The sequence below is a fragment of the Phyllosticta capitalensis genome (assembly GCF_038381095.1).
Source record: "Phyllosticta capitalensis strain CBS 128856 chromosome Unknown BKA78scaffold_6, whole genome shotgun sequence".
Taxonomy (NCBI): Eukaryota; Fungi; Ascomycota; class Dothideomycetes; order Botryosphaeriales; family Phyllostictaceae; genus Phyllosticta; species Phyllosticta capitalensis.
The window spans coordinates 1,357,031-1,371,900 of record NW_027117444.1 but is presented as its reverse complement, the minus strand read 5'-3'; the positions used below and the strand labels follow the sequence as shown (position 1 = coordinate 1,371,900).

General features: G+C 55.2%; 5 protein-coding genes across 5 annotated transcripts; 4 read left to right on the top strand and 1 right to left on the bottom strand.

Annotated features, from left to right (window-relative positions):
* Positions 1-141: 141 nt before the first annotated feature.
* Positions 142-1,315, top strand: BKA78DRAFT_251897 (mitochondrial 37S ribosomal protein uS9m; the record flags this gene model as incomplete). The annotated part of the gene is made up of 2 exons (XM_066884688.1): positions 142-1,018; positions 1,224-1,315. The coding sequence occupies 2 exons, from the start codon at positions 142-144 to the stop codon at positions 1,313-1,315; spliced, it is 969 nt and encodes a 322-aa protein (XP_066743462.1).
* Positions 1,316-4,308: 2,993 nt separating this feature from the next.
* BKA78DRAFT_252674 (uncharacterized protein) lies at positions 4,309-5,587 on the top strand (the record flags this gene model as incomplete). Its single annotated transcript, XM_066884756.1, has 3 exons — positions 4,309-5,125; positions 5,180-5,449; positions 5,502-5,587. The coding sequence occupies 3 exons, from the start codon at positions 4,309-4,311 to the stop codon at positions 5,585-5,587; spliced, it is 1,173 nt and encodes a 390-aa protein (XP_066743461.1).
* A 1,227-nt stretch (positions 5,588-6,814) lies between these two features.
* Positions 6,815-7,056, top strand: BKA78DRAFT_316858 (uncharacterized protein). Its single transcript, XM_066888664.1, has one exon. It carries the CDS (start codon positions 6,833-6,835, stop codon positions 7,046-7,048), a length of 216 nt encoding a protein of 71 aa, XP_066743460.1. The 5' UTR covers positions 6,815-6,832; the 3' UTR covers positions 7,049-7,056.
* A 2-nt stretch (positions 7,057-7,058) lies between these two features.
* BKA78DRAFT_316857 (uncharacterized protein) lies at positions 7,059-7,796 on the top strand. The gene has a single exon (XM_066888663.1). The coding sequence runs from the start codon at positions 7,078-7,080 to the stop codon at positions 7,531-7,533; it is 456 nt and encodes a 151-aa protein (XP_066743459.1). The 5' UTR covers positions 7,059-7,077; the 3' UTR covers positions 7,534-7,796.
* Positions 7,797-13,935: 6,139 nt separating this feature from the next.
* BKA78DRAFT_151566 (uncharacterized protein) lies at positions 13,936-14,848 on the bottom strand. The gene has a single exon (XM_066882948.1). It carries the CDS (start codon positions 14,669-14,671, stop codon positions 14,129-14,131), a length of 543 nt encoding a protein of 180 aa, XP_066743458.1. The 5' UTR covers positions 14,672-14,848; the 3' UTR covers positions 13,936-14,128.
* Positions 14,849-14,870: the final 22 nt, after the last annotated feature.

Below are 14,870 nucleotides of genomic sequence, written 5' to 3'. Positions count from 1 at the left end.
AGGCACAGAAATTTGCTTGCGAGACAGAGGGGCTAGCGCGAATCTGGTGGTCCGAGCGCCCGAGCCTCAAGCAGCGCGCAGCGCAAGAAATGTCGACGACTAGACCAATCGCTTCCCTCGCCCAACCGCAAAACTCCACCGATGAAGGGCTCTACGCTCATCACCGGTCTTCGAAGGGCTGCGGGCTCTTTCATTCAATCTACCGCACCGCGCATCAGCCCCTCAGCGCTGAGGATACCTACCGCAAGACACTCTACTGCATCCTTTTCGACATCGATCTCTCGCCGAGCCGAGTTCCTCGAGGATGAACAAAAAGTCAATGCCGCCCCTGAGATCGACTTTGACGGCCAGGATGACTACCACAAGGCATTGATGAAGAGGGTGCGCGTCGTCCCGGCTTCACCGTCCTACTTCACCGGAAGGCCGCGATTCACAGACGACTTCCTCGAGCTGCAAGCACTTGTCCGCAGATACGAAACATATCCCCAGATTGACCCGCTTTTGGCACCCAGAGTAGCTTGGAAGAGCTTGGACGAGTACCAGTCGATGGGAACACCCGAGAGCATCAGGATTTCGAGATGGCGCAGACTCCAGCAGCTTTTGCAAAGGCTCAACTACATCCACCCAACAGTCATGCCAGAGGAAGTCACCCAGGTGCTGGAACGGTACAAGCGGCCAATCAATCCCTACTCTCGCGAGCCGGCTCCCAAGGTCTTGGACGAGATGGGCAGAGGCAAGGGTGTTGGTCGCAGGAAGACGTGCTCGGCTGTCGCATGGCTGGTGGAGGGCGATGGCGAGGTTTTGGTAAACAGCAAACCGCTGCACGAAGCATTCCACCGGCTTCACGACCGTGAGAGCGCACTGTGGGCACTCAAGGCCACAAACCGGTTGAGCAACTACAATTTGTTTGCAATTGTACGAGGAGGTGGTACAACAGGCTGGGCCGAGGCATTGACCGTGGCCGTAGCGAGAGCATTGCTGGCACACGAGCCAGGTTTGAAGACTGTTCTGAGAAGAGGTAGGCCTTACAATCCCGAACGCAACCTGTCTTCCCTTTGTTTTGTTCGGACTCAGGGCACGCGCCTCGCAATCGTATCCCATTGCATAGCGCACGCACAGCCTTATGTTCGCCTCACTTCGCAATTTCCTACTCCTCGTTCTCCGTATTCGAAACAAGAAATTCTGCACAAGGGTCGAAGGCTAACTATTGGTTTCTCAAACAGCTGGATGCATCACGGTGGACCCTCGCCAGGTAGAGAGGAAGAAGCCTGGCCATACCAAGGCTCGCAAGATGCCCGCCTGGGTCAAGCGTTGAGGGGCTTGGGCAGTCGCATGCTGGTTGTTGTGCAGTGTGAGGCTGCTGCACATGGAGTCAGATTCAAGGCGGCCGTCAAGAGTGGTGTTGGCCATGTCAAGATATCATGTTCAGCCGAATGGCGGATCGCGAGCCGGGAGCAGCCGCTTCTGACTGCCATGGATGCGGTTGTTGTGCCGCGGATGTTGAGAGTTTGAGGCCCGGCCGCGAAAAAACCAAACACATTACTCTGTATTGATTGTTTGCATCGAGTCAGTGCCATGTGTGGTGATGTGATAGCGGAACAGCTCGGGCCAGAGACAACTCACAGGGCGGAAGTCTATTTGCAACAGCCCTCGCTCGGGGTCGAGGACGTGTGTTGGCCGACCCATGCAGCGTATATGATGGGATGAAGCGGTCTAGGCCCACGGGCCCATGGTGAAACTCGTTTGCATTACAGGTCGTCGTCTGGCAGGCAGCGTGTGGAGGAGCGCAGACAGACAGGCAAGCGGACGGGCAGGGCAAGCGTTGTTGCGGGGGAGAAGCATGACGGCATCATCTGTCGCGCTCTCAGCGTCAATTGATCCTTCTCAGTCTCGGCCCGTTTGCAAGCCGCTACGGCAGCGATTGGGGCCAGGGAACGGAAGAAGTTGCCAAAGGCAAAGATAGGCTTTGTCGAACTGGCTTTTGCGATAGGTCGGCAAGACGGAGGAGAGGAGACGAGCACGGCCGTCCACCCAGTGGCTTGCACATGTAGGTACCGTACTCTACGTGCAAGCGAGATATGGCCCCAAGTGCAAACAACGACGCCAGAGTCGCACACAAATAACCGTGCTGACAAAGATGCGTCTTGGTGGTCTGGAAGCAAATGAAACCTTCTAGAAAGCAGAAATGGTGCAATTTGACGAGGATCCTTGCAGGACGAGGTGATGCAGCGACGGGAGCCGTTGGACGATCCGTGATACCACACGCCTCTAAATGGACGTAGTCGTGTCTTGACCTCAGCAGTAGCTTGAAACGGACGGCCAGGTCAAGTGAGCAGCAGAGCATGCGGCGCATGAATCGCAGCCCAACGTCCCCCTCCTTTGCGCGTGTCGAGATCTACGATAGGGCGACAGGGCGGCACCGCCAACCCCGGCGAGCCCAAGGCTTGAAGGGGCGATCCGGGCGAGGGATCGACGACTGCTGGCCATGGGCTGTGGAGATGACCGGACTGCTGCGTGAGCCTGTGCACAACATCAATTCTGAAAAATATCCAACTGCCTGTGCCTGCGCCCAGCTCAGCGGGACGGCAAGCCCGCCGACGCCCTGACGGCTCATGGACCTCATGGCCATGTGTGGCTTGTCCTTCCATCGGCACATGTATCCATCCAGCTTGTGCTGCAATCCAAAACTGTTTACCACAAAATGGCAGGGCTGTTGTGGTTGTAAGAAGGGGTGGGAAGAGATCGCCGCGGCTACTCGGGGCTTTTTTTCTCTTTGCACACACTCTCTCTCTCCTCAACACCACTCCATAACCATCCTCCCAATGCCAAATCCTCCCGTCGAGCCTTACCCGTATCGTAACAGCTAGGTTGGCGGCCACTGCGCGCGTGCTGGCCGCAGCGTTCACTTCACCCTGGCGCGTCACTGGCCAGAGCACCCTTCTCATCCCGTCAATGTCTCGCACGAGCCCTTGGCCGTCAAGAGCCGTGAGCCGTGAAGCAGCCCGGCGTCGCGTCGTGGCGCCCGGCGCGCGGCTGTGGACGATGTTGACAAAAGCGTAAACCTGCTCTTGATCATTCCCCTAACCACTTCCATGCTGATGTGCTCAACGTGTGCTGTGTGCGCTGCCTGACCTGGCGGCGCCCTGCTTCATTGTCCATCCTTGATCCCGTCCGTCCTCATCAACCACCACCACCCAGCTCCAGGCCAGCCCTAGGAGCGATCCCGAGCCGATCAGCTCACCTGCCCCCCGGTGTGGCCGTCCGTCGACTGTTGTGGTTGCTGCTTCTTCTGCTGCTGGCCAGGCAAACGGCGCCGTCGCGAATGGGGCTTCTCCCAACGCCATCGTCCTTCTCAGTAACCTCTTCCTAGTCCTCGAATTTCCAGCAGGGACGGCCTCGCCTCAGCACACCCGACGCACCATTTTTCATATAACCTGGCAAAAAAACTCTTTCGTCATCAGTCCTCGTCTTCATCCATTGCCCTCTCACTCCTCCTCGACTTTGCTCCATCGTGGTCGCGGCCCGCCGACACTACGACTCGACGTTGGCCGACGCGACAAGGTTCCGTCTTCTTCACTTCAGGCCGAGAAAGGCGTGGATCGCGCCGCTTTCTGCGCGTCTCCTCTCCGTCTGCCGATTTCTTGCAAGGTCTCCCTTTCTCATCCCGTTTCGTGGCCCTGCCGAACACCGCTCTCTTCGCCGTCCAAGGATTCTCCCCGCTCTTTCACAAGCTTTGTTTTTGACACCCGGGCAGGCACAGCCTGCGCGTTGCGGCCGGCCCACCCTCGCTGACGCGACCCGCCAGTCTCCGCCTCAAGAAGGGTCATTCCGAATTCTGCTCGATCGAGGTACCAGAGACCTTTCGTGCTGCCCATCACCTCTCCTCGAGGGTATCCTTGCGCCAATCATTGACGACTGTGAGGCTGCTACGCCATTCTTTCAACGGTGCAAACTCCGCCTGTCATTGGCCCGTAGCTCTGCTGCGTCGGGCCTGAGTCGCGTCTGTTTAATATCCCACACAGTCGCTGACTTCAGACCTTCGCGAGGTGTCAAACTCCTCTCGTTCAACCCACCAGCTCTGACTCGCTGATACGCGTCCCAAAGGCGCCTACCTTCATCGCAGTCTGCTCGCACGCTACCGCTCGCTTGCTTGGCCGACAAATTCGACGTGTCTTGATCGACTAGACAAGAATCCAAGCAGAAACTGGAAAGCTGGCCTTCTACGCGACTCCGCCTTCATCGCCGCAGGGGCAAAGGGGTGCGCTCGATCCGCCCAAAGATCCCTCTCGCAAGGGCAGGTCGACTGGCATGGACAATAATGACCGTCGGCAGAGGCAGCAGAATCCACCTGGTTACGCTCCACAACAAGGACTCATTCAGACGCCTCAGCAGTACCCAGCCGTAAGCGGAGCCGATCGATTTCGTCAGAATCCATTGACGGCACAGCAATCGCCTTCATCCGCGCCCTCGAGCGGACGGGCAGGAACCGGACAAGGGTACGGTTACGGCGGTTACGGCGAAGGCGCGCAATTCGTAGGCTCGTCCATCCAGGCCGGTGCGCTGCAATATCCTCCCGAGTACGGTCAAGATCAGCAAAGAAGTTCGCAGCAGTATCAGCAATATCCTTCCAACATGATGTACAATGTCCCGGCCCAGCAGCAGGCGGCTCCGCAGTCCCCGTACGAGTCGGTGCAACAGTACCAACCGCGGCAGTCTGCAGCAATAGAGGTGTTGTCAACCCAATTTGGAGTTCCACAACAGTATTATGGTGTGCCCGGCGAAAGTGGGCCAACTAGCGCCCCTGCGGCGGGAATGGCCGCGCAGAACGTGCCATCGCAATACTCGAATCTTTCTTATACCACACAGAGCCCCGTCGGACGGGACCCTCTTGCTCCCGCGTACGCCACTGGAATGAGCGATCCGACGCAGGGAGGCTCGCACGGGGCATACGCCCAACCAAACTACTCGGGCCAGGGCGCATCGTCTGACTGGGACAATGCCTATGCAGAGTACCAGACACAGGTCAAGAAAACCTTTGAATACATCCGCGACGGCCGCCTGAACGAGGGCGGCAGCTGCCTGCTCCGAATCACCAAGTGGTTGCTGGGAAATGCCGAGGCCTTGGGTAAGCCAAGTGGGTCGCAAACTTGCACGAACTGAACAGCTGAATTGACGATAGGACTAGTTCGAGATGACGAGGCCATGCACCAGGATCGCTTGAAGCTGTGGGAGGAATTCAACACGGCGTGGTTGAGCATCCTCCAATCACAAAAAGACATGACGCTTGAAATTGCCGAGACGGGACAACCCCCGCGACCTCCAAGGACCATGATGGATTACGAATTCATCGAGTCAATGGGAAAGGAGCTTGTCAGTCTTTGCGACAATATGGAGAAGCATGGATTGGTGGACTATCAAATGGGTGTATGGGAAGAGGAAATCATCGCCAGTGCGTCACGACCCGAAGTCCCAACCAAAACGGTGGCTAACTTCACATCTAGTTCTCACAAAGTGTCTCGACTTGCTGGAGGAACAAGGAGCCGGCAGTGCCGGTGGTCAGTCGACGACTACAGCGAGGAGGCGATGAGCGACGCCGTCACGATCAAAAGCCACCTTCTCGATAATGTCCCCGCAACGATGAACGCGTATGCCCTTGTTGATCTACACTGTACGCCAGGTGCTTGCACACTTGCTTTTTCTATTTGTTTTCCATTTCGCTGTACGCATTTCCTCCCTTGCTGGTGCCAGGATCCTCTGCGCACCGCACCGTCTCGCGTTTGTCTTTCTCTCATCCACCAACCGTTCCTTTTCCATCACTTTCCGATTCTGTCCAATATACCAAAACGCCGCGGGAAGCGTGGGCCGAGGCGTTTCGAGGAGGGTTTTTTGTCACTGTACAAATATCGAGCATTGTTCGGAAGAGGCGCTACGGAGGGAGGACGGAGCTTCGAATAATGGACCGGCACGGGGGCTGAGTCTGCAGACGAGGCTTATGATCGGGCTGGAGGGTGCCTGTGGAGGGGCCAGAAAAAAAAAGATGGCAAGACCGGGTTTGTGATGACGGGACGACGGTGATGGCTGGCGTTGGCGTACAAGCGCAAGGGAGGCGTCGAAAGTGGCTTGGCTGCCCAGCTGATGTCTTCCTCGAGCTTTCTTGTGTCTTTGAGTAGGGGGATTCAAGGGAGCAGAGGCTTTCGCGCCTCACATGATGGGATGGATTTCATTTTCTTGTCACGCTGGAGATACCAAGAGGAGGAGTTGAGCAGGAATGGGCGGGCGGCCTGGGGCCCGAAGAGGGGCAGGGATTGGTTGGGCAGCAAGCGATTGGTTGGAAAGAGTCGGACGCAAACGCGACGGACGAGACGAGATACGCATGGCCTGGTTTGGATCTGTCTGGCTTGACTACGTCTTTGTAAAACTATTGTCAGCAGTACCCGCTATCTGCTGTCCGCGGCCAAGAAACAACAATTATAGCTACCATGATTGTATCGCGACCTCGACTCGGCGTTGTTCTGGTTCCACTTGGCAGTCGCGTGTCTACCACGGTCAAGAGGATTGGGGTGACCTCTTGTCAAAATGTGGCTAGGTATCTACAACGTGGTGGTGTTTATGCCGTCCAGCCGGCGAATTGCCTTTTCAACACGTCGACAAGTGGCGTGTGACGCAGCTGATTACCAGCACGCTCTTGTACCTGGACACAAGCGCGAGGTGTGCTCGCGCCTCCCGGCTGACTGCTGGATGTTGCCAACGCCCAGATGTACCGCAGCCGGGGCTTTGGTGCAATGGCTTGATGCACGCACGGTGCCGCCACCTTGTCGTCTTTCCAAGTTTCATGAGATGCTTCTTTTCAGCACCAGTTCTTGTTTGGGCCGTTCTCCTCTTCCAAGAACCGCAGAGTGACAATTATTCATCAATCGCGTCGGAGATGCCGAATCCACATTATGCGCCACAAGTTGATGCCGTCTTCATACAATACACTTCATTGGGTAAATGCCCGACATCGATGCAATTCTCCCTTGCCAAACCTGCTTCTCTTGTCCCTGGCTGAGAAACATGGCCAAACCTCCGCGACATCAAATGCGAGGAGTTCTAAACCCCCGCCGGCGATTCTGCCGAATTGTCGCCAGATGCTCGTCTCCGGCGACGCGGGCCGCGCGAGGTTTGTTTCTCGCTTCTCACGCTTCGCGACGGCCCCCTCGTCGTCGACGTCTCTCTCCTCTCCACCCATCCAACTCTTTTCCGTCGCTCACGACCTGCCGGCTGCTGGCTTGCGTCCATCGGCCCGCCGGAAATTTCCATGGGCTCTTGCGGCGGGCTGCTACTGCTTCCTTCCCTGTAACCTGCCCTCGGGGCCATTGCTGCTGCCAGGGAACACGGTCCTGCGTTGGCGGCAAGGGTCAGGGGACGACGAGAGGGGGAAAAAAAATCAGAGGGGACGCACCTCAGCCATCATCGCATCCTTGCAGCGTCGAGCGAAATGTGGTAGAGCATCAATGGCCAGGTACGCGTCGAGGTGATGCAGCCCTCCACTAGGCCTGCGCAACCGCTACAACCTCGACGTCCCAGGCACGACGACGTTGCTTTTTGCGCTGGCCATGGCTCCCAACTCCACGTCGCCGGTCCTGCGAGGCGTCCAGGGTGTCATCAGCGTGCAGCTTTGCTGGTTGCTCTGCCGTCACGACTGCTGCCGTCATGTGTTGTTATTTGTTCCTCTCTTGTCACAGCTCATCGTCACGTCAAGCAGACGAGTTGACAGCACCGCGTCGCCAACATACATCTCGTCGTTCAACTAAAGGAACCTCGAGAGGGACTTATTGGCAGACATCACTCCAGCCTGAGCATTTGTTTTGCCCGACCTCACTGCTCGGACTTGTAGCCAGCCACCATCCGAACGAATGTGTCAGTCTTGCACAATGCGCATCGTGGGCGCGTCACATACTATTTACCCCCACTTGAGCTGCCCGCCTGATACCCATTGGGGTTGCCGATTGAGCATTGGCTGTGAAAAGGAGACCCGTAAAGCAGCATCGTGTGCCATGAGGTCAGCACACTGCCCCTCCTACCACTGACCAACAACTCTCACAAGATCGACAAGATGGGATTTGATGGAAACGTGTGCCCCTGAGAGAGCTCAGAGAGCTGGGATTCTGCCAGTTTCAATCACTGCGAATGCGCGCCGCGCGCTCTGTGCTGCTCGTCTTGGGCCACGGCGTGCACTGATTGTAGACTTGGCTCCCAGAGTGGTCAGAGGTCCGTTGATGTTGCAAGACGACATGCAAGGAAAACCCCAGGTCTGGGAGCGTTCTTTACGCCGTTTGTCAAGGCATCCCCATGCAGCAGTCGGATGCGGCCGAATATCATTTCCAGGAACCTGCTCAGGCATGCGGTTGTTGACATCACGCTCCCTGCACCACTGACTGCCGACATCAACACCACGATGCGAGGCTCTCGCAAGACTGCCCAATTTCCATCGGGAGAGCCAAGACAAAAAGCAACCTTCGGAAAGCGGCTCTACACCACTCGGCGTCCAAATGACACGCCGGTCTCCCCAAACGTCAGTACCGTCGATCAAGCTGCCCCAGACGCAGCAACCGCAGATCGCTCAGTGACCCCTGGCGATTGGCAAGCTTGCGACGACAACCAGAACCAACGAGAGCTAAAATTTCAACACCACCGGCAGTGGCAATGGCCGTTGCGGCCCGAGCATCCAGCACAAAACTCGTCATCCGCTCACCTCACGCGCCATGCTCAAAGTTTTTGCCTCTTCGTTTCTGCTGCGGCAGCGCACAGAAGCCGCTGGTGAGAAAGAGGTGCTGATATGCAACCCCTGATTCTTAAGCATCTATAAATACACGCCTCCACCAGTCGCGTGCCAGCATCGTAAGCTTTCTTCCGAACTTGCCCCACCTTCGCGCCCAAAAGTGCAAGAAAATCGCCGCAGGGTCTCGTTTTGCCCGTTCGCATCTGCACAATTGTTCTCCACCACCCAACATCAATCCATCATCACGATGCAGCAAACGTGCTCTCCAACTTTTCGCCTCCATCCCCCTAGTCTCATGTCGGCGACCCCGACTACGAACCACCGACGTCGGCTTTCCAAAGCAGGCCGAGTTGTTCATGCGATTGGCAGAAGTCTTGAAATTTGACCGAGTTCCACCCGATAATGACAGAGCCAACTCTCTTTTTTTCCCTCCTTCCTCGCCTTCAGCGTCGAGTTGCCTCTTTCCGCCGGGCCATGGACGTGTGGGCAGCATCAAAGCTTGGTCACGGATCAACGAAGAACCGCAACAGCAGCCAAGCACCATGCATCCGGCGAGCGGCCGGCGGACGGCGATTCGTTGTTCGGTTGAGCTGCCCGGAACCCGCGCGCCGCCGGTAGCCACAAGCAGCCGGCCTGAAAAGATCTGAGACCTCACATGGCCTTGTTTTTGGCCGTTTAGAGATTGGCTTTTTTTCGAGCTGCTAATGGTTGAGAGCGCTGTCCTTTTTTCGTCTGGGGTTCCCTCGTCATTCAGGCACCTACCGCTGGCGAGCTGACAAGGACAGCCTCTTTGGTCGACGTTGGTGTTGCAAGCCGGACGATGCCTTGACAGGGACACATCCTGCTGGCTGACGCTGGGATAGACGGTCGGCGATGAGACGGACAATTGCTCAGTCATCGCTTCTGCGCATTGAATGGCCTGGCCAATGAGACGCGTGGGCTATTTTGCCTGCCGACTTTGCTTGAAAGGTCTGATGATTCGTATGGTCGTCTTGTCGAATGAGGAAGAGCTGCGTCTTGGGTTAGAACATCGCGATGGAATCAAAAAGGCCCCTTTTTCCCAGGCTGCGACTCATGCCACCACCCTTTCATGGTCTGGACACTACTTGCAGAGACATGCTGTCCTCCTTCCAGGAAGAACAACACCAAATCCAAAAACCTGACATCAACATCATCCCAACCAGGATGCCACCTTCCCATGACCTCTCTTCTCGACCGTCAACTTCCCCCATCTCAAAAAGTTTACCTGCTGGCTCCGCCTCCAATGTCTCATGAATCCCAGGGTCTCCCCTTCTGGCAAACACGACCACCGTCGATCGAAATAGACGGCATCCCGTCACCACGTGGTGGCTTCGTTCTAGAAGCCTTCTTCATGACGCTGTCAATTACGTGCTGTCTCGACAAGCACAATGCTGGAACTTGGGATTTGTTCGAGCCGCGCGGTAGCTGCGGCGGCGGCGGCTAATTGATCGAGGAAGGCGTCACCGTCCCGGTCCCGGTCCGTACCTTCTTTGCACGTACGACGTGGCTGCCTCGTGCGAAGCAGATGCGCCTGCCTCGTGATCGATTGCTTGGGCAAGCCAGTTGCGAGGAAGTGAATGCATTCTTTGCGTCGATCTTTCTCAGTGCCACATGTCCAATAACGTCGTTGGCGGAGGCTGTGGCGCGCAGCATTCAAACAAGGCATCAAGATGTTTGTTTGAACGCACGCGTCACAGCGCGCGGCGAGAGACATGTCGACTCCAGGGTTGAGTGTCGACGTCGCGCAATCCAAATCGACCAGTCGAAATGCGTGTATGCAGGGAGCGGTCCAACGCCTTCTTGTCCACAGACTTGGGCGTTTGAGCTCCTATGAGGATCGCTATGGGGAGCATTCAATCTTCCCTTAACCGGCCTTGAGTTGACAGGACATCTCTGTACATGTGCTCTCTGACCTCGTCTTTTGACGATTCGACCCCATTGTTCAAATTACCTAGTGACGTGTGTCTACGGGGAGCACTCGAGCACTCCTGCGCCGCCTTGGAACCGACAATTCTTGACGGCCTTGAGGTAATGTGATGGCGCGGACTTGTCGTGATGAGGGGTCCAAGAGCGACAGATGGTTGCGTATCCTGCTGCTTGGTGCAGGTGGGAGCTTGAAGGCTTCTTCCGTTTTCATACCTGCCCCTTATTCTCGTCTCTCATTCTCTCTCTTCACTTTCTCAAGAATTGGTTCGTTTTAACCTGCTTTTCGTTTTTTTTTTTTTTTTTTTTTTTTTATTATGTGGACTCCTCTGCTTCTTGCCAAAAGGAGGCCCCCTTCACCCCGAGGTCAAAAAACAGCATCCATCCCACTTGCCCTCGCCTTCCCATCATCTCTCACCAGCACGCCCGCACAGACATCCTTCAACTCCGGTTACCAACAAGCATGATCTCCACCAAGATCTCTCGCTACCAAACACCACAAGCCTCGCTACCACTCAGCAAGACAGAGCAACAAAAAGTTATGCGGCAGGGGGGCTGACTAGGATTTGAACCTAGGACTTGCCGCGGTCTCAGACGCCACGCGGTTTATATGACCGTCGACACGTGTTTACCTCCACTCACACCTCCAGCCCTTGGACTATATGGCCGCTGTTGGAGTTATACTGAAGATACTATACTATATTGTAAGAAATTGGAGAGAGTGGTGTCCGCCACTCCGAGCATGTCCCTGAGCTGGGAGGCTATCCTTCTGGCCACGGATTTCCCGCGAGAATGTCGGCACAGCAATTTGGTCGGGCCCTGCCCGCAAATAAATGGTGATTTCGTGCCCGTTTGTCTCGCGATGCTGCGCTTGGTGGTTGAGTTTGCGCCCATCACGAACTTTTTGTGACCCCCCCTTTTCTGTCGCCCATTTCTCCACTCCAACAGCCGCCACTACCAAGATCACCATTTACCATCACAACACGTGCCAACTTTCATACTGCACAAGTCAATCAAATCCTCGGCCTTGCTTGAACTCCTAGGAACTACGGTTGCGAGAAAAACAGGAGCAAAAAAGACATTAAAGGCGGGGGAAAGATGAAAGTTGACGGTCGGAGAATGTGAGAATTTCTCTTTTTTACCGCTCCCCTCGGCCTTTTTAGATGTCCGTAGTGCTTCAATTTTGAATCAGCAAGGGATAAATCAACTCCCAAGACATGGCGGAGGTGGTTGAATTGCCCCTGTAGCTACTTTCCTTCTACAAGCTCAAACGTTCAAGTCTCCCCACCTGCGAGGCACTTGAACGCTGCTTGTGCCAGCGGACCCGCCTCGAGTAATACCAACACTTCTCGTTTGCGGGGCCGCGCTTTTGGCGATGTTGTTGCCGCCGGATCCGGGTCGCCAGCACCGACTGATCACCACGAATGCCGTCAGGCAGGACCAAACCACGTACCACCGCGACTAAAAGGCACTCTTCCGTCACACCGTCGGATTACTTCGTCTTCGATACTTCCTGGGCGCGTATCCCTTTGCGAGTCTACAGCATCACATCCTGAAGCTTGTGTTGCTCTCCACCAAGGTTCAAGTACAGTTTCCACCGAGTCCTGTTCAGGGCGCTAAACTAAGCCAAGCCCCGGAGTTGACGCTTCATTCGTCGTTTGCTATACCGACGCGTGTAAGCTACGTCGAGCAAATCGTAATGTGAGAGCACATGATTTGCAAATGACTTTGACCGTCAAAAACGAAGACGTGACGAAGTGGTGTACACTTCAGACGAAGAGAGCGCGAGAAATTCGGGAAACGGAGTTGTGCAACTGCAGACAGCCGCGCTGATTTCAATTTTTGCTTCGAAGTGCCTGCCCCTTTCACGCTTGCATTGGCTTCGATACTCATTTCTACTATCACTTCCAAACTCTCATGATGATGTATTCGAGGCAACAAAAACTCTACCCACTGTGCGTGGGCCAGATGTGCAAAAGCCTGCAAGTCTCCACTCGCGACTTTGCGCGTTCGTCTGTCTTCTGCTTCGGAACCTGCAGGGAGGGAGCAGCATTCAAACACGCGAGCGATGTCAGGACTAGGAAGATGGGGGGAGAGAGCGCGTCTCTGAAATACCTCGACGTGGATGGTGAGGTTCCCGATCAGGAAGTGTCGGCAACTATTGCCGCCAGGGGGCCATGTCCATTTGCAAAAAAACTGATTGGAGAGCGCGATGGATGATGGATCTTTGAAGACGACAGAGATGGGACGCATCAAAGTCAGACATGAGGAGGAGGGATAGAAACAGGACATTGAATGGGAAGCGGCTGATCACTGTGAATATAAGGGGGTGGGTATCAGCAAAGTAGCCCCTGAAGTAAGCACTGAAGGTTTCTGATGTAATGACTGCACGAATCGATGGCAGCAGTCTTTGCCGACTGATTCTGGCTGTAAATATCGCCGTCGCTGCTGCCAGCCCGCTTCCACGACGGTGCATTCCGTAAAGAGCAGCTCCCCCTCGGTCTCCTTCCCATTGAGGCAGTCGGCCAACCCTGCACAAGAAGTGAGCGGCTCGGCGGGGAAAAGCTACGTCCCTCTTTCCTCTTTCCCCTCCGACCACCCGACATGAACAACAAGCCTCATCGCCCACCCCAAACGCTCAAAATGCAGAAGACATCTACTGAAACCAGCCATCATCACGCAACAACAGCCAAAAGACCAAGAAAATGACATGAACAAATCTTCCGAGGTGGCCGTTCTTCCCAGAGCCATGCAAAACTCATCCAGGCAGGTCAAGTGCGACCAAACGCCCAAATCTGCCTCCTTTCCCGCGCGTTCGGGTCATTGTGAATACCTAATGAGTCTCAGCTGGCACAACAGGTCGCAGAAGAAGAAACGGAGATTGGAAAGTCCAAAGCGATGCGCGGGGGTGGCTTGAACGAGTGCTCTCCGTAGCCATCATCCTCTCACAAGCTCGAATCTCCAAGTCTGTGGGTAGGTAGCAAGCTTGGTGTTTGGTGCACTCCTTGTATGTACTATAGTAATAATATATATTCATTTCACAGGATTTGGGCACCACCACATGATGTCAACAGCTCGCCCAGAAAAACCCAAGTCTGGAAACATGACTACCGGGGGGCATTCCAGCAAGCAAGCACCCCTATCCAGAAGTTGCCATTTCTTTTGCGACCAACAACTGGGGCTGGGGATTGAATGAATGACAATGGTTGAGTAATGATTGTGCGCCAGGCGAGCCTTTTGAATTCTGGGAGGCCGCGTTGTTGTTGCAATTTCGAAAAAAGGGTACAGGGAGAGGACAGGACTCGTTGTGTTGATTGAAGGTGAACAGACAGGCTGGGCACTCTGCTGCTGTGGTGAAGGTTTGGGTCATCAGCCTTTTTGCTGGCCGTCATTTTTGCGACCCGGCCATCCGGAGTTGCACCTTCAGAACATCGAGGTCAACGTAGCGTCGAAGCAAATTGGAAAAAGTCGACTGGAGCTGAATCTTGCGACTGCTGGTGTGTCAAATGAGACCGAAGCACGCACGAGATTGACGAGCAAGAAGCGTGAAGTGATATGAGAGAGAGCCAGAGACGCGCCGTCTCCGCATGTGATGTATATGAATGTGGTAAGTATCTGAGTCTGTGTCGGTGTGTCGGTGTGTCGGTCTGTATGTGTGTGTGTGTGTGTGTCCCATCTTATCCATCTGTCTGGTCTCGTAATGCATGCTGCTGGCCGCTGCCTCCACAAAGAAAAGAAGCTAGGAAAAACACCGTCGTGGTGGGCAAGGAGAACGAAGACAACAAGAAACAAAACAAGGCAAAAGGAGACAGACAGTTGGACTACAAAAAAGAAGAGCCCGATTCCCACTCCAACCATCATCCGGGACCTCCTTGCCACCTTGCCTTGCCTTGGTCTGTTTCGCCCTGGCTGACTGCTGCTGCCCCAGCAAAAAGTTCCCAACCCAACCCAACCCATCCATCCCATTCCGTCCCGATCCGTCCGTCCGCCCGTCCATCCATTCGGCTAATGGCATGAAAAGAGGAAAAGGAGAAAAGAGAAAAAACTCGACTGGTCGATGTTGACTTTCCAAAGTCCGCGTAGAGGTGTGGTCCTTAGGCTGATATCAACATGCCTCGCTCCCATCAAGTGTCATTCTCCGCACAACGAGTGTCCGTATCACTGG